The sequence below is a fragment of the Melospiza melodia genome, chromosome 22 (genome assembly GCF_035770615.1).
Source record: "Melospiza melodia melodia isolate bMelMel2 chromosome 22, bMelMel2.pri, whole genome shotgun sequence".
In the NCBI taxonomy this organism is placed as follows: domain Eukaryota; kingdom Metazoa; phylum Chordata; class Aves; order Passeriformes; family Passerellidae; genus Melospiza; species Melospiza melodia.
In genome coordinates, this window is record NC_086215.1 from 5870358 (window position 1) to 5892286 (window position 21929).

Below are 21929 nucleotides of genomic sequence, written 5' to 3' on the forward strand. Positions count from 1 at the left end.
ATAGAGACAGGCTGGTTATTATAGAACTGCTGCTTGGAATATATCCTCCCAGCTTGGCTGCCAGTTGGCTTCTGGTGCCAGCCCTTCCCCTCCCCTTTCCCACCCTGCCACTCCAGCAGGCTCTGGAGCTGCTTTCTCTAACACCATTCTTGCTGCAGCTCCTCTCCAAAGCTGGAGACATTTGGGGAGGCTTCCCCCCTCTTTCTTTTCTTGGCTCTGGCTGCTGGCACGCCAGAACTGGCTGGCATCTATTTAAAGTTTCCTTCAAAGCCGAGTTCTCATCATCTAGGAGAGCGATTTCTTTCAGCCTCTGCCTTTGTTTGGCTCCTCCTGCAGAGGTGCCGGTAGCAGCTCCGCTTTCAGCTTTTCCTTGGCTCCTGGTGCCTATTGAAAATCCCACATTTCAAAAGGGAAGGAGAGGGCACCACTCCCTCAAATGGGAACATCTCCTGTGAATGCACCATGGCTGCCTTCTCTCAGAGCCTGGTTTTTCACCCTGTGCAGCCCCAAAGGGAACAGCTTTGGGAACTCAGACGATTTCAGCGCGCGCAGACACCCGCGAGACGCGGTGCCACCGTCGGGTGCCACACCAGAAGCTGCTGCAAGACTGATCAAAGCTCCCAGACTCTGCCAGGCCAAACACGTCAGCTCTGTTGTCACCTCGGTGCCACAGGGATGCTGATGCCAACCCCCTGTAAAAAACCACATTTAATCCCCCACAGGAGATCTCCAGGGAGGAGCAGGTCCTTTCTTCTCCATCAGCATTAAAATGCAGGTGCTCAGCCTTGGCAAACACATCCGGCCACACTTTTCCTGGGTTTCATTGAAATTTCCCAGCCCAGCTCAGTTCTGTGATGTCTTTAAATGCTTTGTAATATTTTGCTGCCAGTTGGGTGGTGCCTTGGGATTTGTTGTTATTCAAAAAGAAGGGACAACTTTAAGAGCTTTTTCTCTTCCCAAGCAAGAGACTGTCATCACATAAAATGCTGAGATTTCAGGGAAAGTGATAGCCACTGCAAAATGTCTTGGCTGCTTCTGTGCAAAGAATTTGACTGTTTCTCATAAAAAATATTTAAAAAGTTTTCGCAGTTTGTAATTATATTTTACAGTTTCATTACAAACCTCATTTTAATTCTTCTCCAAACCGTTGTTACCAGTCCTCTTGCCACTTTCTCTTCAGAAAAGTCATTAAGTCGGGACTGGAGATCATCCCATTTCCCCCAGTTTCAAGGATATTAATCTGCTTTATTGGTATTTCATTGTCATTTTCATTCGAGTGTTCCCTGCATTTGCATAATTTGCATTGCCACTCCTTTCCTGGTGACAAGCACAGGTTCAGCTTTCCACTTTCATTCTGCGGAGTCTCTTTGCATAGGTTCAGCTTTCCACTTTCATTCTGTGGAGTCTCTTTGCATTTTGTTTATTTTCTTTTTCAGGAACACTGTCTTTCCTGGGCCAGAACCACAAGCTGGGGGCAGGATGCTGAGGTCCTGTGTCCATCCCTGCCTTCCTGGTTGACCTTCAGCAAGTACCAGAACCAGTGTGAGCTCCCAGTCCAAGTGCTGAACTGTCCAGTGCCCATTCCTAAGGGACACAGATTAGCATTGGAGGAACCTAATACCCCAAGTGCAGGAGTTTCTGTTCTCCAGCTACTTGGAACTATCTGTGAAGATTTCAAATGCTCATGTGTGGCTTGGACAATCATTAAAACCTTTTAGAAACAGGTCAAGGTGTAAACAAATCCCCTGTTTCAAATCCCTAAATCACAGAATGGTTTGGCATGGAGGGGACCTTAAACATCCTCTTGTTCCAACCTCCTGACATGGGCAGGAACACCTTCCACCAGACCAGGGTGCTCAGAACTCCATCCAAACTGGCCTGGAACACTTCCAGGGATGGGGCATCCATGCCTTGATGTTATCTTCATGTCTCCACTCCACTGAACTCATGCTCAGTTCCTCCAATGTGTGAACACAAACTAGATGCTCTCCTCCTCTTTCCTACAAGCTGTGACCCCTGGGCTGTCCCAGCTACCCAGAGACCACTCTGAGCAGGGCTAATCTCACTTCAAACACACTGGTGACTCCCATTCTGCAATGGGGTGATGATTTCAACCCCTCTCCACTGGTCCCTGCAGGTCTCATGCCACTGTGTGTTGTCGCAGACATCTTTTGTGAAAAATCTTTTCTTGAGATTTTTCTCTCTTCTGAGAAGCTGAGGCCTCAGAAACAAGATGTAAACAATAGTTATCTGCTGCTGCAGAATGCATCAGGTTTTGTCTGTGATTGGGCCATCTTGTATGTTTACAATTAATGGCCAACCACAGACCAGATAGCTCGGACTCTCTGTCTGAGACACAGATCTTTGTTATTCATTCTATTCTTAGCTAACCTTCTGAGGAAACCTGTCCTTCTATTCTTTTTAGTATAGTTATAATGTAATATATATAAAACAAAATAATAAATCAAGCCTTCTGAACATAGAGTCAACATTCTCATCTCTCCCTTCACCTGAAAACCCCAGTGACCACTGTCACAGTGTGTCTTTAACCATCTCCCCCTCCCCAAAATAACAATCCCCCAAGAGCTGCTCTCCATTCCAAAGCTCCCAAAGCAGGGGGCTGTCCCAGAGCTGGCTGCACCAGGACACCCCAGCAGCTGGTGATGCACTGGCTGCATGCAGCACGTTTCTGGCAGAGAGAAAGTGCCCCCTCTGCATGCCCCAAGCAGTGAGACGAGTGCAGGAGCTGAGGAATTGGAACCGACTGAATAATGGGTCCTGTCTGCTGGAAGAAAATGAAATTTGCCCTCATGTTACTGAAAACTTGCACTCGACGCTCACTGCACATTATAAAGAAAAGGTCAGTGAAACACAACAAATGCAAGGAGCCCAGTTGGAGAAAGCAATAAATAGTGACAGCAGCACTTGTCTAATTCATCAAAGCATCTGTGCCTTTGCTCAAACCCCAGCAATTTCCCTCCATGCTGCTGCAAGGGCTGGGATGAGCAGCTCTGCTGCTGCAGGACAAAACAGCTCTGTTGCTGCCTGTCTGTGCAGCTCCCAGGGCTCCTCAGCAAGTTTGGAGGAGAACAGAAATATCCATCAGACACAATTAGCACCAATGATAACAACGATAATATTAATTGACATGACTGAGATTTTGGCCTCGGGCTCGCAGATGTGCTTGTGGAAAGGGAGATCCCTGCAGTCAAACACAGCTGGGGCATTCCTGAAGAGAGGAATCTCCATGTCCCAAATACACCCAGAGGGGCAGCATGAGGGTGTGGTCACAGAGAGCAAGGCACAACTTTCCCAGGCTGGGGAAGGCTGTGAGAGGATCAGAGAAAAGAATAATAAACAATTCTTATCTTCACTTGCTGCACCTGTTTTGAACACTGCAATGTGTTGTGGAGATTTGTTTACCAAAGGGTGGTTTCTTAATTGGCCAATGGTGATGGTGTTTGGATGGATTGACCAATCTGGTCTGACTGTATCAGACACTCTGTAAGGGCGATGTATTGTATATTTGGGGTGCCCTGATGAAGGAATGATGCATCTGACTCCATATTCTCAGAAGGCTAATTTATTACTTTATTATACTCTATTATATTAAAGAATACTATACTAAAGAATACAGAAAGGATACTTACTCAATGCTAAAATGATAATAATAAAAACTCGTGACTCTTTCCAGAGTCCTGACACAGCTTGGCCCTGATTGGCCAAAGAGTGAAAACAACTCCCAGCAGAATGCAATGGAACAATCACCTGTGGGTGAACAATCTCCAAACACATTCCACATGAGCACAGCACAGGAGAAGCAAATGAGATAAGAATTGTTTTCTTTTTTCTCTGAAGCCTCTCAGTTTCCCAGGAGAAAAACCCTGGGCAAAGGGATTTTTCAGAGAATGCGAATGCCGCAGCGATGGGTTTCTTAACAAGTATAGTATAATAAAGTGGTGGATCAGCCTTCTGGAATCATGGAGTCAGTGCTAATTATTACCACAACAGGAATGCCATGCCATGATTAGGAGTGTCTTACCATCAGCAATGAAGTGCTCGGGGACGTGGAGCGTCACCTTGACGGTCAGCGGGCAGGAGAGCTGCGAGCCGCACACCACGGCCAGCACGCAGGAGCTGACCGCGATCAGCGTCAGCGCCGTCTTGTTCACGGGGCTCTTCATGGAACCTGCAAGGCACACACAGCCGTGGGTGGGTGAGTGGGGGGCCAGAAGGGAAAGCTGCACCCAGGGCTTTGTCAGCAGAAGCAGGGAGAATCAGCACGGGGAAGGCAGGCATGGAGAACAAGGATGGGAGATCAAGAAGGGTCTGCACGCCCCAGGGTTCCCATCACACCTTGTTTGGCACGGGGTTTCATTTGGCTAGAGGAGGGAACCTCTCAAAAAAACCTGCTCAAAGCCCTGTATAGACCCTGCCCCGGGGAACTTCTCCTCCCTGGAATCACTCATCACACCAGCTGTGCTCCCCTGCTGAAACCACCATCACTTCTTGTCAATATTGGTTGGCTTGGCAACACACTGTGAAACCCTGTGGGGCAGGACCCGAGGTGGTTAGGAGAGCAGTGGCTGCTCATAGCATGGGTCAGGGGCTAGGGTCTACTATGTGATAGGAATGTGCTTGGTGTGCCACTGAGAGTTGGATATTTTCTTGTAGGTAGAGGCTCAGTAGGAGCACAAAGACATAGGCTTGGATCCACAGAATCCCCAGGTTGGAGCCTGCACAGAGAATGCTCCAACCTGCGTTTGTAGGACAGGAGAAGTGGCTGATCTGCTGGAAAATATCCCCCATCACTGAGACCAACAGGAGCAAGTAAATTGATTATTTATGAAGCATCTTTCCTTATGCACGGATCATCTAAACAGCCATCCCACTCCTATTTCGCAGCTTTACTGCCAATCCTGCTACCTCTAGGATAGTTTAGTAAGGAGAGAACTGGTAGAGTGAGGAGTGAAACTGCTGGTATTGTGGAAAATAGGACTGTTGTGGCTGTAGAGATGAGTTGGATGAGAAGGTTGAATCACTATCAACAGCAGCTGGGTGGGACAGGATCCCCAGGATTCATAGGGAATGTGGGGAAGTTGTGAAGCACAGGGAGACCTGGCTGGCCCAGAAGATTCAGCTGCTCTTATTGGATGCAGACTGGGAGTCAGGTGGGAATGCCAGGTGTCCAAATGAGACCCTCTCTACTGATGGAGATGACCATGAACTGTCCCAGACTACTATCAGGTCTCCACTGCCCAAGCAAGGAGTGCTTGGAATCTGCATCCTTGGGGCACCTCTGATCCCCCTGGAGCTGGGAGCTGCCCCATTGCTGCTCTGACTGCACTGCATCCTCCCTCATCCAACACTTTGTGGCAACACCCAGCTCTGCTCCAAAATAACAACAAACACCTCACAAGGTTCCTTCTCCAGGGCCTTGGATGCACCACTTGGAGAGTGTGTCCATGGCAAGCAGAGGGCACAGCCCAGCAATGAGCCCAGAGGCTGCACAGCCCGTTCTGGTGTGAACTGACATCACCCAGCTGCTGGCAGAGCTGCCCACAGCCCTGCTCAGCATTCAGGTGAGGACACCTCTTGATTTTTGGAAGCAGCCTCTCCCCCACTTGCACCCCAGCCCTCGTCACCTCATCAGCAAAGCGAGATTTAAAAATTATCAGTTTGAAAACTGAATTGGAAATGGATCCAAGTCACCCCTTGCACACTCTGTGGTTTGCCTAAAGCTCTGCTGGAGGTGCTGGGGCCAGGGCAGGACCTCATGCTCAGCACAACCTCTGCCTCCCCTGCAGGGCACCAAGCCCCACCACAGCATCCCCAGGCTGGAGCCTGCACAGGGGATGCTCAAACCAGGGTTTGAAGGACAGGAGAAGTGGCTGATCTGCTGGAAAATACCCCCCATCACTGAGACCAACAGGAGCAAGTAAATTGATTATTTATGAAGCATCTTTCCTTATGCATGGATCATCTAAACAGCCATCCCACTCCTATTTCACAGCTTAACTGCCAATACTCTGTGCCCCTCACCTTGCAATCCTCTTTTTTTCTTTTCCAATCTTTATTCATATCATCAGCATAAGTTAGCACTTCCATGGGAGGCAAATTCCTCCTCTTGCTGGGCATACTGTGCCTGCCACAACCCCTGCTTGGCTAGAAGTTATGACACGAATGCAAAAAAGTAAAAAAGAGGAGGAGAAAAAAGGGAAAAAAAAAAGGAAGGGAAAAAAGCCCCCATGAGGATAAGTGGACGAAATCAAATATACAATGGACCAGACAACGCTGGATTTCACCCTTATAAATCACCTTTCAATCCAGGGTCTTAAAGTGCTTTGCAAACATTAAATCATAAATCCCTTATGAGTGAGACAAGTATTATCCCCTTTCCACAAAGAGCCCAAATCCCAGGTATGATGGCAGCTTTCACCAAACTGCAGCCAGAGTGGAGCTGCTAGAATTAGGATTTCACATCCCCACTGGACCATGTGGCTTCTTCTCTCCCCATGACTCAGAGGAGAGCAGCACAGGGGCTTGGAACAGCAAAAATCCCTTTACAGTTCCATGAGTTTGAGCTTGGCTGCTCAAGGAAAGGGACAATTGCTCCAAGTCTCCTGTAACTCCCTTCCCTCCTGCACTCTCTCATTTCCATCACTGCTAGTGGGACAATTGCTCCAAGTCTCCTGTAACTCCCTTCCCTCCTGCACTCTCTCATTTCCATCACTGCTAGTCACTGACCTCTACAAGTGCCTCATGTTTGGTTTTGACCAACTGAACCAAAACAAGGGGGCTTCTGCTCGAGCTGAAATTGGGTTTCCAGCTCAGCTCTTTATTGTTCACGACCAGTTAGCTGCCAGGTTTCAAGGGAGGCTGCTGGAAAAGCACTTAAAGAGAGGGACTGGGATTTTGTTTTCCATCTCTTTCCCTGCTCTGCAGACCACTGATGCGCCACCATTGCTGTGCTGCATTTAAACATCTATCTGGAGATAATCAGCTTCACTCCAAGCCTTTAAAACCACAAGCAAATGTGTTTTCAGCAAGGCCCAGCTAACGAAACCCACCTCAGCAGGTTCTCCAGGGCTGCACCCTGGTCCAAAGGTGACACAAACTGATCCCTTCCTTCTTCAGCCCAGGGAAAGAATCCAAACCCAGCTCAGTAGCTCAGGCAGCCCCAAATAAACCCAATGCCACACAAATGAGAGGTTGGCCTGGCTAAGCCTGGGCTTTCCCTCCTCTCCTTGTCATCTCCAGGCTTTCAGGGAAGTGCCTGAAGAGCAGATTTGAAACTCCAGGTGCACCAAACAACCTGGTATCAATGTCCTTTCCAAGAGGAGGAAGCTGGGTGGGGAATACAAGACATTTATGGATGGCTAAGAGCTCCAGCACCCAAGAGAATCCTGGTTTGGGTCTTGTGGGGTTCAAAAAGCCCAGGAGGAAGATGGTAACCAGGCATGGCTGAGATTAAACTCACTCTCCAGATCTCTCTCCCCTAATAAATGCTTCACACATTAAGATGATCTTTCTATATATTTAATCAAAAATGCTTGTGGGGTTCAAAAAGCCCAGGAGGAAGATGGTAAAGATGAAAGATGGTAAAAAGCCCAGGATGATGATATAGAGGTGATCTCTCTATATCTTTAATCAAAGATGTTTTTGTAGTGTTCTGAGAGGTTACAACAATGTGAGTGGATTTCCAAGTGCTCACCCAGGCAGTTTTGGAGGGAAAAACCTGGACCATGAGGATTCCCAGGGAATCTGCACCCAAGCAGTGGGCAGGGCACACCACCGGGATGAAAAATAGGAATAAATTACTTCTACCCAGACAGAAGCAACTTCTCCCCACAGCCCACAAAATCCAAGGAGAGAGAAGCAGAAAGGAAAAGTAAAGTGCTCCATTTCAGGGCAGAATCATACCTGAGATGCTCCCTCTAATTAAGGGTGGCTTAATTACACTGGCAAACAAGAGGAGGCTCCAATGCCGTGGTCAGAAGGACTCTGGCCACCACCACCGTCCCCACCCGGGATTTTTTTGTCTCCCCTCAAACCCCAGTGCAAATTATCCTGGTGAGGACACGAATCCCTGCTCAGAAACCGCTTGCAAAGCACCACATTCCCCTGAAGATTGTGCACCTGCTGCAAGATGAAGATAAATTCAAAGGCACTGGTGTAAACACTCAGCAAACAGCCCCTCCAAACGCACCGTGTCTCCTTTGAAATATCATTTCCTCGTGCATTTAATTACTCACTGCTTTGTACACTTTCCTTTGCCTGCCCAAAAAACAAGGAGGGGGGATAAAGCCCAACAAAACTCTGGGCTCAATTCTTCTTAATATTGGCTGTGCTGCCTAAATTTAGGGGGGAGAAGAAAGGAAAAAAAAAGAAAGAAAAGAAAAAAGAGAAAAGGTGTGTTCAGAACACGTATGGATTTATGAGCAACACAAATATCCCGTGTTCTCGGTAATACGCTGTTTCTAAATCAGGCTCATAAATACATGCTTGGGAGATTAGTCTATAAAAAAAAAATAAACTTTAATTACCCCCTCTTTATCAGCACACAGCCCGTGGTGTTAACCATATGTGGGTGTTAAACGCCAAGTGCTTTGCAATCTTCCCCACCCCCCGGGAGACAATGGCATCGCAGGGAACGCTCTGTGGCCACTCGGATATGGAAATGTATTCCCAGCTCCCGAGGAAGAGGGGCTGGGGAGAACAGCGAGTGCTGGGAGTGCTTAGCAACCCCTGCCGAGCTGCGCTGCATGCACAGCACCCAGCTTGGGGACAGCAGCACCTCTGGGGGACAACAACACCTCTAGGGGACAGCAGGACCTCTGGGGGACAACAACACCTCTAGGGGACAGCAGGACCTCTGGGGGACAGCAGCATCCCCTGGGGGGACAGCCAGCCCAGCCCAGGGACATGAGCATCCCTGGGAGACAACGGTACCCCTAGGGACAGCAGCATCCCTAGGGACAGCCAGCCCAGCCCAGCTTGGGGACAGCAGCATCCACAGGGGACAGCAGCACCCCCAGGTGCAGCATCCCTGGGGGACAGCCAGCCCAGCCCAGCCAAGCCCAGCTCGGGGGACAGGAGCACTTCTGGGACAGCCAGCCCAGCCCAGCAGCATCCCTGTGGGACAACAGTAGCCCTAGGGACAGCAGCACGCCTTGGGGACGGCCAATCCAGCCCAGCCCAGCTTGGGGACAGCAGAACTCCTGAGGACAACAGCATCCCCAGGGGACAGCAGCATCCCTGGGGACAACAGGACCCCTGGGGGACAGCCAGCCCAGCCCAGCTTGAGGACAGCAGCATCTTTGGGGGACAGCAGCACCCCTGGAGACAGCAGCATCCTTGGGAGACACCCAGCCCAGCCCGGGGACAGCAGCATCCCTGGGGGACAGTGGCATTTTCGGGGACAGCCAGCCCAGTCCAGCTCAGGGACAGCAGCATCCCTGGGGACAGCCAGCCCAGACCAGCCAAGCCAAACCCAGGCCAGCTCGGGGACAGCAGCACCTCTGGGGGACAGCAGGAGCTCTGGGAGACAGCCAGCCCATCACAGCCCAGCCCAGCCTGGGGACAGCAGCACCCCTGGGGACAGCCAGCTCATCCCAGCCCATCTGACACCCAGGGATGCTCCCAGCCCCCGCTGCTGTGCCAGAGGAATGGGGCTCCCCTAATGCTCCACGGTTCTGTTGCAGCAGAGGCTCGTTAATAGCACAGAGCAGCGTTTCCAGGACAGCCTCACACACAGACACGTCCCCGGGTGTCCTACGAGGGACACATCGTGTCCAATCAAGGCAAACGCCAATTAAGAGGAGCTGTGGCTGCTGGCAGGAGGCTCTGGACATGGAGCAGCCCTGCACGGGAGGGAGCAGCGCTGCCTGCCTCCCCTCCTGCCCTGCAGCCTCCTCTTCCTCAGCAGGATGGTCCCTCTGGGGGATAGGATGGGAAACAGGGATGGGATGGGAAATGAGGATGGGAAATGGGGGATAGGATGGGAAATTGGGATGGGAAACGAGGATGGTAAACTGGGATGGAATGGGAAGTGGGGATGGGATGAGATGGGCAATAGGGACAGGAAATGGGGATGGAATGGGAAATTGCGAAGGGAAACTGGGATGGGAAGTTGGGATGGGATGAGTAATTGGGATAGGAAATGGGGATGGGAAATGGGGATGGGATGGGACAGGATGGAACGTGATGGGAAATGGGATGGGATGGGGATGGCAAATCCTCCTTCCAGTCAGACACAGCTCTGCTGCACCCTGACCCCACCAAGCCTTCACACAGTGCCCCAGAGCCCCTTCCTTCTAAAGCAGAGGGATGTGGGTGCAATGAGCCCCCCAGGCATGGGGTGAGACACAGGCAGCTTCCATCACACACCATCGGCATCACACCTGGTCCCAGCCTCTTCCTGAGGCATCTCCTCCACGGCAGTCCTGGACAAATCCCAGTGAAGGTGCCCACAGCTCCAGCCCAGCTCTGGCTCACAGCCTGGGCACTGGGCAGCCTCCAGCCTGATGCCAGAGCCAGCAGGGTGTGGATCAGCCCTCAAGTGGCAGCTCTGCTTCCCCTGTGTTGGGGGAGAGCCCTGAGGAGCCCCTCCAAGGACACAGAGGGTGCACAGAGGAAGGGAATGAGGGAAGGAGGAGGAGAGGCAGCACACTGTGCAGCAGAAGGGTGAGATCAGAGTCGCTTCTGGATTTATAGAGGATTAGATCTTGCTGAGCACATGCTGAATCAGATTAATACTATTAACATTTATGAATTATCCTCTAGCAATTAGCTGAGACGTCCTCCAGCACAGCACAGGGAGCAAAGGCAGCCCTGGGCTGTGGGTCAGGGGGAGGAGGGTGCCAAGAGTGGCTTGGGCGCTGTGGGGAGGGTGGGCTGGGGCAGCTGGACCCCACAGCAAGGTCAAGGGCTCATTGACCAAGCTCCTGTGCATCCCAGTGAGCTCTTGTGCTCCTCCAGCAGCCTGAGCCTCGGCTCTTGAGGTGCTCCTGCAGTTATACAGCCTTATGTACTGAATAAATGCATTTAATTCCTCATTATACAGCTGTTGGTGGTGCTCCCCTTTGCTCTAGGGCATTTTGCTGCAGCTGGCAGGGAGAACTCACCAGCAAACTCCAACCCAGAGCAGGAAGGGGGCAAAGGCAAAGCCTTAAAGGCTGGGCAAGGAATGAGCAGCTGAGGAGAGAGGGGGAAATACAGATGAGCAAAGTGGCACAGGCTGAGATGCTGCTCCACCAGCCCCATCAGCACCAGGGTCACCACGGGCAGATTCTCCTGCTCACACATCTTAAACCTTCTGGCACAGCAACGGGGGGAAAGAATTTGCGCAAACTCAATTTGCTCTCCTGGCACTGCTATATTTTCTTTGCATTTCTCTAGGCAGGGACAATTAAAATCAATGAAGTCAGTTTTGCTTTCATGTTCTCTGTGCTGAATTGGTTGAGATAAAATCACATTAAAGAAACAGCTACATATTTAAAGGTAGATATTGCCTGCACTGGAATTTTCTTTCATGAAAATCAATGAAAGCACTTCTCCTGGAATTAAGGCCCGATCTTTTTTTTTTTGTTTTACACTCCAAATGAGTCCCAATTTTACAATATACAAGCACAAAGGCAAATCTGAGTGGAAGGTTTCATTTTAAGGAGAAGAAGGGAAAGCAATTTTCAATACAGTGTAGCAAAAACATTATTCCTACAGGAAAAAGGGGGGAAAAAAAGTAATCATTATCTGTGAAATAGTTTGTGTTGAGTCACAGCCCAGGGAGGATTGTGCTCAGCGAGTGAGGGCTGGGCAGACAGATAAATTGATTTTAGAAACGAGAAGGAGGCCAGGGTGGCAGGGAGAGCTCAAGGCCTGGCAGGAGATGTCCCAAGGACTCAAGGACTTATTCATCCTGGCTGGACCTTCACCACACTGCCTGCTGTCCCATTGTCACCCTGCAGGCTGAGCTGGGATTGGGGAATTGGGCTGCAGCCTCAAAAAAAAAAAGTCCCAAATCATCATTTGCCTCCATCCATTATTATTGGAATAGATGCAAACTGACAGAACGGGATGAGAACACAAATCTCTGCTCTGCAACAGCTCCCCATGCTCAGGGCACACCCCTCCGTGCCTCAGTTTCCCCCTACAGCCGAACATCACACGCGACATCCACCACCCTCTGCAGCCAGGAGACAAATCCACGCTGCCACATGAATCCACAACCAAAAGCATCTTCATTTTCCAAGCAGCTCCAGCCCTCTCCCCCCTCCTGCCTGCATCCAGCTCCGTGTTTATGTTCAGCTTCCTGGGAAACAAGAGGCTCGTTACCATGCGGAGGGCGACAGCAGAGCGATTAGTGAAATTTGTTACCCACATGCTCTGAACAAAATTAAATTAAAAGTGCTGCTTTGCTGTCAAGATAAGGGCCAAGCCGGAGAGATAATTTTTCACTCTCAAACACTCAATTACTCGCTGAGGCTGTATCAGATACAATCGGAAAATAAATAAATAAATGGGAAGACCCGCACTGCCTCCAGGAACAGATGTAAAAGGCTTTATCTCCAGCGCAGTCCAGGGAAGGTAAAGTGCCTGCAGCTCCAGCAGCATTTACCTGCAGCCCCTGGTGCTGCCCAGCTCCAGCTGCCAGCAGCTCAGTGTCCCTGGAATGGGCAGGAGCATGAGTGAACCCCCACACCTGTCACAGACATCTTTTATGAAAAATCCTTTCCTTAGGATTTTTCCTCCTGAGAAGCTGGGAGACCTCAGGAACAAAATGTAAGCAATGATTATCTGCTGCTGTGGAATGCAACAGGTGCATCTGGGATTTGTCTCATGTGGTTGTTTCTAATTAATGGCCAATCACAGTCAGCTGGCTCAGACTCTCTGTCCAAGCCACAAACCTTTGTTATCATTCTTTCTTATTCTATTCTTAGCCAGCCTTCTGATGAAATCATTTCTTCTATTGTTTTAGTATAGTTTTAATATAATATATATCATAAAATAATAAATCAGCCTTCTGAAACATGGAGTCAGATCCTCGTCTCCTCCCTCATCCTCAGACCCCTGTGAACACGGTCACACACACCTACAGCCACCAGTGATTAAAGGAGCAAAAAGGAGGCTCCTGGCTTCCCTGCACAGCCAGAGTCCAGCAGCAATGCAGAGGGACTCAGGATGGGTTTATGGGCTGTTGCAGTGCCTCATTGCTCTGCAGGCAAAATAAGCCATCATGAAAAAGCACCACATTTGTTCACGGGCTGGAAAAGCAGCATCCGTGACGGAGAGCAGAGAAGGGTTGGGAATAAGGAGCATCCCCCACTGCCCTGGACATCACAGTGTGAGCCTGGCTGTGGTGCAGCCTGCAGGGAGGGAGGGACCCTGGTGCTCTGGGGCATAAAGACAAGACTTTTATCATGAAGGCAACTCATTCCTGAGATCTGGGGATCTGCAGGTCACATGGGAGCTGTGGTGACCCCTCTGGGCTGCTCTTCCCTGGTCTCACAAAGAGCAGCCCAGCTCTATGTTCCATGAACCAGCTGGGTGTGCACCACACAGGCCGAGCTGTCCGTCTGTCCCTGCAGGGAGCAGCTGTGTGCCCCTTCCTGAGGAATCCTAACATCTGTGTGTCCCTTCCTGAGGGATCCTAACAGGTCTGTGTCCCTTCCTAAAGAATCCTAACAGTTCTGAGTCCCTTCCTGAGGGATTCTAAAGGCTCTGTGTCCCTTCCTGAGGGATGCTAACAGCTCTATGTCCCTTCCTGAGGAATCCTAACAGCTCTATGTCCCTTCCTGAGGGATCCTAACAGCACTGTGTCTCTTCCTAAAGAATCCCAAAGGCTCTGTGTCCCTTCCTGAGGGATCCTAAGGGCTCTGTGTCCCTTCCTGAGGGATCCTAACAGCTCTGTGTTTCTTCCTAAAGAATCCCAAAGGCTCTGTGTCCCTTCCTGAGGGATCCTAAGGGCTCTGTGTCCCTTCCTGAGGAATCCTAACAGCTCTGTGTTTCTTCCTAAAGAATCCTAACAGTTCTGAGTCCCTTCTTGAGGGATTCTAAAGGCTCTGTGTCCCTAAGCAATCCTAACCTGTCCATGCCATGAGCTGACCACATGAGGGGGGGATGGACACAGGGCTGCCAAGAAGGGAGAAGCATCCCCAAGGACAGACAGACAGCCCCAGACACAGACAGACCCATTTTTCCCTCGTGCCCCTGGAAGCAGCCCAAACTGACACGTTTGCTTTATCCCCTTTTGTCCCCCCTTGATTGCCAGCAGCATCTCCCCCAGTTTGAAGGCGAGCCAAGCCCAAGGCAGAGCAGGGAGGCAATTCCCTGAGGAGCGTGGAACGGTGGGGTGATGTCCTGCCTGCAGCATTCCCTCAGCTCCAGCGAGGCCAGAGGCAGCAGCAGAGAGAGCAGTGCCCAAATTTCATTCTGCACCTCGTTTAGTTCCCCATGAAATAATAACTGCCTGCTGCCTCTGGAGATGGGAGAGGATCAAAGCCAAGCTGCCTCATATGTAGTAGACTCCGAATAGCTAATATTCCCTTATAAAAGGCCTTGTTTTAACCACCAAATACAGAGGCAGATCAAAGCTCAGCTTCTCATTTCTCTAACAGCCCTCAGAAGGCTCCGCCAGGCAGCCCAGCACATGCACATACGGGGCTGACACCAATCCAAGGTACATAATTGAACTCTGCTAATTTGTCAAAACCATCACTGCGTGCTGTGGAAACAGCCAGGTGCCTTGTTCACAGAGACCTCAGCTGAGGAGCATCCCAAAGCCATGCCCAGCCTACTCTGGGGTGCAGGAGCATCCCAAAGTCATGCCTTCCCTTCTCAGGGGTGCAGGAGCATCCCAAAGCCATGCCATTGCTTCCCTGGAGTGCAGGAGGAGTATCCCAAAGCCATGCCCAGCCTACCCTGGGGTGCAGGAGCATCCCAAAGCCATGTCCTGCCTACCCTGGGGTGCAGGAGCATCCCAAAGCCATGCCCAGCCTTCCCTGGGGTGCAGGAGCATCCCAAAGCTATGCCCTGCATTCCCTGGGGTGCAGGAGCATCCCAAAGCCATGCCCTGCATTCCCTGGGGTGCAGGAGCATCCCAAAGCCATGCCCAGCCTACCCTGGGGTGCAGGAGCATCCCAAAGCCATGCCTTCCCTTCTCAGGGGTGCAGGAGCATCCCAAAGCCATGCCCTGCCTTCCCTGGGGTGCAGGAGCATCCCAAAGCCAGGTCACATCCTGCCTGTGACCAGGGAAACTCAGGGATGCACTGTCAGACCTGGAACTGAATATATTTGCTGAGCACAAGGCAAACCCTACCCCAGAATGAGAGGGATGGAGCAGGAGTGGAGTTTGTGCTCAGGGCTCTGCCTCCTTGCTTTAGGGGGATTTTTGCTACTAATATTTTCCTCTCAAGCTCAGAGTGGGAGCTGACTGAACACATCCCACCCTGAAGCATCAAAGCTTTGATACTGCCCTGCTGGCCAGCAGGGGATGTGGATTCACATCCTTCCAACACTGTCAGGGTCTCTCCTACAGAGACTCAGCACTGGTGGAAGGTGCAATAACCCTGGGGACAGGAGCCGTGCGTGCACCCCAGCCAGAATGCAGAGAGGTTCCCACAGCTCCTGCAACTCCCAGGGGAATGGGAAAAGGGAGCCAGCCCCCACAGCAAGCACAGCCTTGCAGTGCACAATCCTGATGTAAATAGGTTGCAAGAAAAATCTGGTTTCTGGAAATCCTCGAGGAGTCAGTGCTGAGGGTCAGCAGGAAGGAGCAAACCTTCTTGGAGACCAAGCCTACTTGGGGAAGTACAATGGGGACTTTATGCAAGACAATTCCCTCAGTTCGCCCCCAGTGAACATGAACAAAGCAGGTTCTCACAGCCTTGCTCAAACACTGAGGCAGATCCAACATTCCTGGCCCCAGCTGAAGGTCAATTCAGCCCCTGAGCACAGAGCTGTGCACAGCCTGACAGCCTCTCTCGGGACTTGTTTCACTTGGAAAAGCAATCTGAATTCCAGCTCCCTTGAGACTGCATGGCACAAAGCAGAGCTCACCCTGATCTGTCAAGGTGGAGAGTGAGGAGCTGGTGTGGATACAGGCAGGGACAGTGGTGAAGAGAAGGAGTATTTCACTGAAGATTTGGGTGTGAACAGAGCACTTCTTGGCTTAAGTCAGCAATGCCTCCCCCAGCTCAAATCCCAGAGATGGGGCTGAGCCCAACAGCAAAGACCAAGACTCCAGGGGAAGATCTCCTCTGCCTTATTCCTTACACTCTTCACCCCTATAATTTCTCTGGAGACTTTCCAAAGTGTTGCCTTATATATTTATTATAACAGTTCTATTATCATTATGGTGCAAGGATTCCATTCCTCCCCAATGTTTCTCACAGTCACCTCCTCTAAGCACTGACTGTTCTTGGTCCTTGCAGCAGCAATCTGACTTCTCTTCCCATCAATCCACTCTTTTATGCCACTGTTCTTATTGGCTACAGGTGTGGCCTGTTAAGATCAGGCCTGCTCCTAATCTTTAGTAATAGAGTCCAGCTGCAACTCATTTAGGGATAAGATTACATTCTACATTACCCATACTGTGTCCCCCTACACCAAAGACGTGGTAACATCAGTGTAAGAGCATCCCACAGCCCTGGAGGCTGGGAAGGTGAGTGATACAGCATGCTGTGACCACAGAAGGTGCTGCCTCTTACCTCTCCATGTATTCCTGCACTAAAAACCGGGTACCACTGGCTCTGCTGCTCCTGAGCTGCCAGAACAAACTCTCCCTTGCTGAATATTGTCCTGTGGGAATGTCTCTCTAATCTGCCTTGCCAAATCACTACAGAACCTGCTGTCCTCCTTCTCCAGGAGACACAGGAGGCCACTTAACCAAGCTCAAATAAAAGCAAAACTGCACACTTCCTAAGTGGAAACTTCCCATGGCATCATCTGGGATCAATGCCTTGACAGTGCAAGTAATTAGGCTCAATCCTACAAAATCTTATCCGAGGAGAGAAACCCCAAGGAATCCCTCTCCTTGGACCTGATAACTACCCAAAGGCCCCTGCAACGACACGCAAGCCTGGCGAAATCGATAGGGGAAGATCATTGTAAGAATTAACTGTATCTGACGATGCATCCTTCTCTATTAGAGTTACAATCCCGTCCAATTATGGATCTTGGCTGAACTTGTAATTATGAGTTCGGTGCTACGACTTCCCACTACGCTATTGCTCTGCTTCCATGAGGGAGAGGAGAGTCAATGAAAGGATAATGGAAAATTCCTTTCAAGGATGCAGCGATGGCCAAATTTATCCAGGCAGGAGGGGAAGTACAATGGGGACTTTATGCAAGACAATTCCCTCAGTTAGCCCCCAGTGAACATGAACAAACCAGGTTCTCACAGCATTGCTCAAACACTAAGGCAGATCTAACAGGCAGCCCTGTGCGACGGCGCGAGGCAGCTCTGCCTCCTGAATTCCCTTCAAACCCAGCCATCAAAGCTGCCCAGGTGAACAACAGCTTATTCACAGGGAAAGAAAGGAATTCTTCCCATTCATCTGCTCCTTTATATTTGCCCTACAAGGAAGCTAAAACCAACAACCAAAAACCAACACAGACGTCAATAAAAATATCTTTGTACCCGACATCCAGTGTGAGCCTTTTTCAAGAGGCTTACAGAGCAGCTGACCTCAAGGGGAATGGCATCAAGGCAGCCTTGCAAAGATTTATCTGCCTCTCATTAAAACATAGTTTTCCATTCCTTCCCTGTGCCCTATCACCTCTTTCCCTGGTGGAAGCTGAAAAAACCCCAAACTTCAGTGACTTTTCCAAAGTACCCAAGGGCTGTCACAGCCTGCCCAGTATTCCTGAAAAGGTCATTGAAAAAGCTACTCCAGCACCTGGGAAATCTGATCCCTGTACCCGTAGTGTTTTGGGACAGCTTCTTTTGTCCCTGTTTGCAACATAACAATTCCTTCCTCCTGTCACACAGGCATGAAGATGATCAGAGGGATGGAACACCTTTCCCGTGAGGAAAAGCTGAGAGAGTTGGGATTGCTCAGCCTGGAGAAGAGAAGGCTTAGAGGTGAATAACTGCAGCCTTCCAGTACCTGAAGGGACCTGGACAAGGACGTGGAATGACAGGAAAGGGGAAATGGCTTCAAACTGACAGAGGACAGGGTTAGAAGGAAGTTTAAGCTTATTGGGAAAAAATTCTTGACAATGGGAGTGGGGATGCCCTGGCACAAGTTGCACAGAGCAGCTGTGGCTGCCCCTGGATCCCTGGAAGTGTCCAAGGCCAAGTTAGACAGGGCTTGGAGCAACCTGGGACAGTGGAAGGTGTCCTTGACCATAGCAGGAGGTGTAACAATGTGATTTTAAGGTCCCTTCCAACCCAACCATTCTAGGATTCTGATTTTATCATTTTTCCCTGAACGCAGCTGTGTTTGCACTGCAACAGGTAAGGAACTCACAAATCCTCTCATCCTTTTCATCAAAAGCTCATTTTAAACATGGCGATGATTTCTCTTGGTTCTAAACCACATTTAAAAATTAGAAAAAAAATAGAAATATAAAATTGAAGGCCCAGCCTTTGAGCAGGAACAACTGCAGCACACCCCTGTGCATGCGTGAGCTTATTCCCGTGCGCAACCATCGAGCTGATCAGAGGTGTTGAGGCAATTTCACATTCAAATAAACACACTGGAAGCATTTATGGGAATGGCTCATCATGGAAACAAATGGGGCCTCGTGCTGCTGCGGTGGGCGCCGGCATCTATCTGGCTGCCGCGCTCTGCCGGGGCCCGGCTCCCTGCACAAAACAAATGGAGGGAGCAGACCCACTGTGCAATTTTTAAATTGCTTCCCAACGGAGTTATTTCCCGACAGTGATTTTTCAAACCCAGCAGCAGCAGCAGCAGCAGCAGGACTCGTCCTCTCCTCCACCAAACGGCTCGGGCTGAGCGTCCCGAAAAAAATGACAAAAAAACCGATCTGGTGTGATGTGATGTGATGTGATGAGAGGAAATGCGGACACTAATTTCAAACTCCAGATGATATTTCAGTTTCTTGGCTTCTCTAACTCACAAAAGAGCCTAAAGGGACTTGGGTCTACAAATCCCTGCCCCAACTCTCGTTTTGAATTTGTTCTTTTTAATTGCCTTTGTGCCAAGTGGATGGCTGGGCAATTTTCATCCAATGAATGTTTTGCATGTGAAATAAAGGGCAGAAAACAGGAGTTTGGAGCAAGGAATTGCCAGGGTAACCATCCCTGACAGCTGCACTGGTGCCAGGATGAGGACAGACACAACCACTCCCCACTGGTTCAGCTTTGGGGAAGTGCCAGGGCATGTGGAGGGTAACTGATATTAGAAACCATCAAAGAAACCCAGAACTTAAGCAATATCACTGGCAAATGGGATTTATGGGAAATGGGATTTATGGGAAATGGGATTTATGGCTCCTGCATGGTGCTGCATCACACAATCACAGACTGGTGTGGCTGTCCTTTAGACTCAGGCAGTATCAGACACCATCACCCATGGGACAGCCAAGATACCCAAGCATTTCTTTTCCCCTGACACCAGTGTGCAACCACAGCATCCTTTTGTACCTTTGCTTCGCCTCCGGCTCCGGTACTGCTCCGTGTAGAAGGTGAGCTGGGTTTCATCGTCTGCCTCCGAGCCAGAGTTGCCTTTGGCACGTCCAAACCCGATCCCACCTGCAGGCAATAGAGAGGAAAACATCAGTCCTGGCAGCTGGGATGCTCAGGAGCAGGTGGAGCCAGGAGGTCCTCAGCAGAGCTGGGGATTTGGCCAGCAACCTGCACTCCTTGCTAAGGTTCTTTGCTTGGGGTCACCAGTAGCGATTAGGAACTTTTGCCATTCATTATTTCATTTTACCATTCATTATTTCATGCTTGAGGTCACCAGTAGCGATCAGGAACTTTTGCCATTCATTATTTCATTTTACCATTCATTATTTCATGCTTGGGGTCGCCAGTAGTGATCAGGAACTTTTACCATTCGTGATTTCGTCAAAAATCAAGACCCCACAGTGCCTTTAGTGGTGGGAATGTAAGAAGACACTTTCTACCCTCAGAAATAAAAACGTAAATATATTTCAAGAGACTTTCAAAGAAACCCCCTGAGTGTGACAGCTGCTCTCCCCAAGGACAGCTGCATGGTGAAACGCAGTGAAATTTAGCAAACCCAGCAAGGAAAAATGGTACAGGGGGAATACAGCCCTTGGGCGGCACCAGGACCCCCCTGAGGGTCTTTTCTGCTCCTCAGCACCCAATTTGCCCCATTTGCTCCCCTAGTTTGCTGTGACAGCAACAGTCAGGACTGACAGGAGCAGGGCTGGCCTGTGGTTCACCCAGCCTCCTCCTCTCCAGATATGGTGTGGGATGCAGCAGGAGCCCAGCTGGCTCCATCCCCAGACCCACCAAGAAGCAATGGATACTTAAAAAAGCACCACAGACTCTAATTGGCAGAAGTCCTTCAATCTTTGCAGAGCTTAAAGAAAAGAGGCCTCTGGGGGTTGACAGTGGCCCTTTAAACTGCCATTAAAATATTTTACTGTTTTTAAAAAATCTTTTATTCTAGGCAGCAGCGCAATTTCCCCATTTCTTGGCAGGAGAACAGAAAATGAGCGGTGCCTTCTGCCCTCTGAAATGCTCAATCACGGCGATGAGAGGTGGCTGGCAGGAGCCAGAGGGACGCCAGGAGCTCGGCACGTGGCTCCTGCCCTGGCCATGCCCTGCTCTGGCCGAGCAGTGCCCTCAGGGCAGCCCCAGCAGCAGGGCAGGAAGGGGCTCTGCGGGCTCCTTTGCTCCTGGGAGCAGCAGGGAGGGTCAGTGCTTGCACACAGCAGCATTTAGGGCTTGGGCAGGGGGCTGGGGGGGTTAAAGATGCCAAACCGCGACCCATCATCAACCACAAACACCACAGAAAACAGCCATGATACCCCCACTGCAAGGGGTTTGAGAGACACAGCAGAGTGGTAAAGCCAATAAAGCTTATTTGCATGAGTGAGGAAAATCTTAATTAACCTGGGCTTCTAACGCAGGCCCATGGGCAACCAGCCAGGGCTGCAGCCCTGCTGCAAATCCCCTTCTCACTGAGCAGGGGCTGCTGCAGGGGCCAGGGCTGGGGACAGACACCAGCTATGGGAGAGTGCCCCCACTGCTGAGAGCTCAGCGCTGTGACAGCGTTCACAGGGGTCCCGGGATGAGGGAAGAGACAAGGATCTGACTCCATGTTTCAGAAGGCTGATTTATTATTTTATCATATAAATTATATTAAAACTATACTAAAAGAATAGAAGAAAGGATTTCATCAGAAGGCTAGATAAGAATAGCAAAAGAAAGAATGATAACAAAAGTTTGTGGCTCGGACAGAGTCCTAGCCAGCTGACTGTGATTGGCCATTAATTAGAAACAACAACATGAGACCAATCCCAGATGCACCTGTGGCATTCCACAGCAGCAGATAATCATTGTTTACATTTTGTTCCTGAGGCCTCCCAGCTTCTCAGGAGGAAAAATCCTAAGGAAAGGATTTTTCATAAAAGATGTCTGCGACACAGCATAGCCCTTGCCCCTGCCTGGCAGAGGGACCTGGATGCTGCCTGTGCAGGTAGGACATGGCACATCCCTTTGTCACCTCCCCATACACCAGAGCTGGCCCCTTTTGCACAGGCAGATGGCTGGGGTGGACAGAGGCAGCCCCGTGGTGCTCTGTGTGCTGTCACACCTATGAAAAATGGGTATTGTATGACTGGCTTTTCACAAATATTAAAATGAATATTATATGTGTTGTGTAAGAAAGTGATGCTGTGTTAATTCTCTTAAGTAGGGTGTTAAATATAGTTTTAGGTTATGAAAAATGTTGAAATAGAAACTATGCTATGGAGGACACTTTTTTTTTGTA

General features: G+C 50.1%; 1 protein-coding gene across 1 annotated transcript in view; it reads right to left on the bottom strand.

Moving 5' to 3' along the window:
- ASTN2 (astrotactin 2) overlaps positions 1–21929 on the bottom strand; it is a 361347-nt gene that overhangs the window by 226564 nt on the left and 112854 nt on the right. Inside the window, exons 5-6 of the mRNA XM_063174845.1 lie at positions 19610–19717; positions 4043–4189 (exon numbers count right to left, since the gene is read on the bottom strand). Of these exons, the coding sequence (XP_063030915.1) occupies positions 4043–4189; positions 19610–19717 (255 nt within the window). The remainder of the gene's footprint in view (positions 1–4042; positions 4190–19609; positions 19718–21929) is intronic.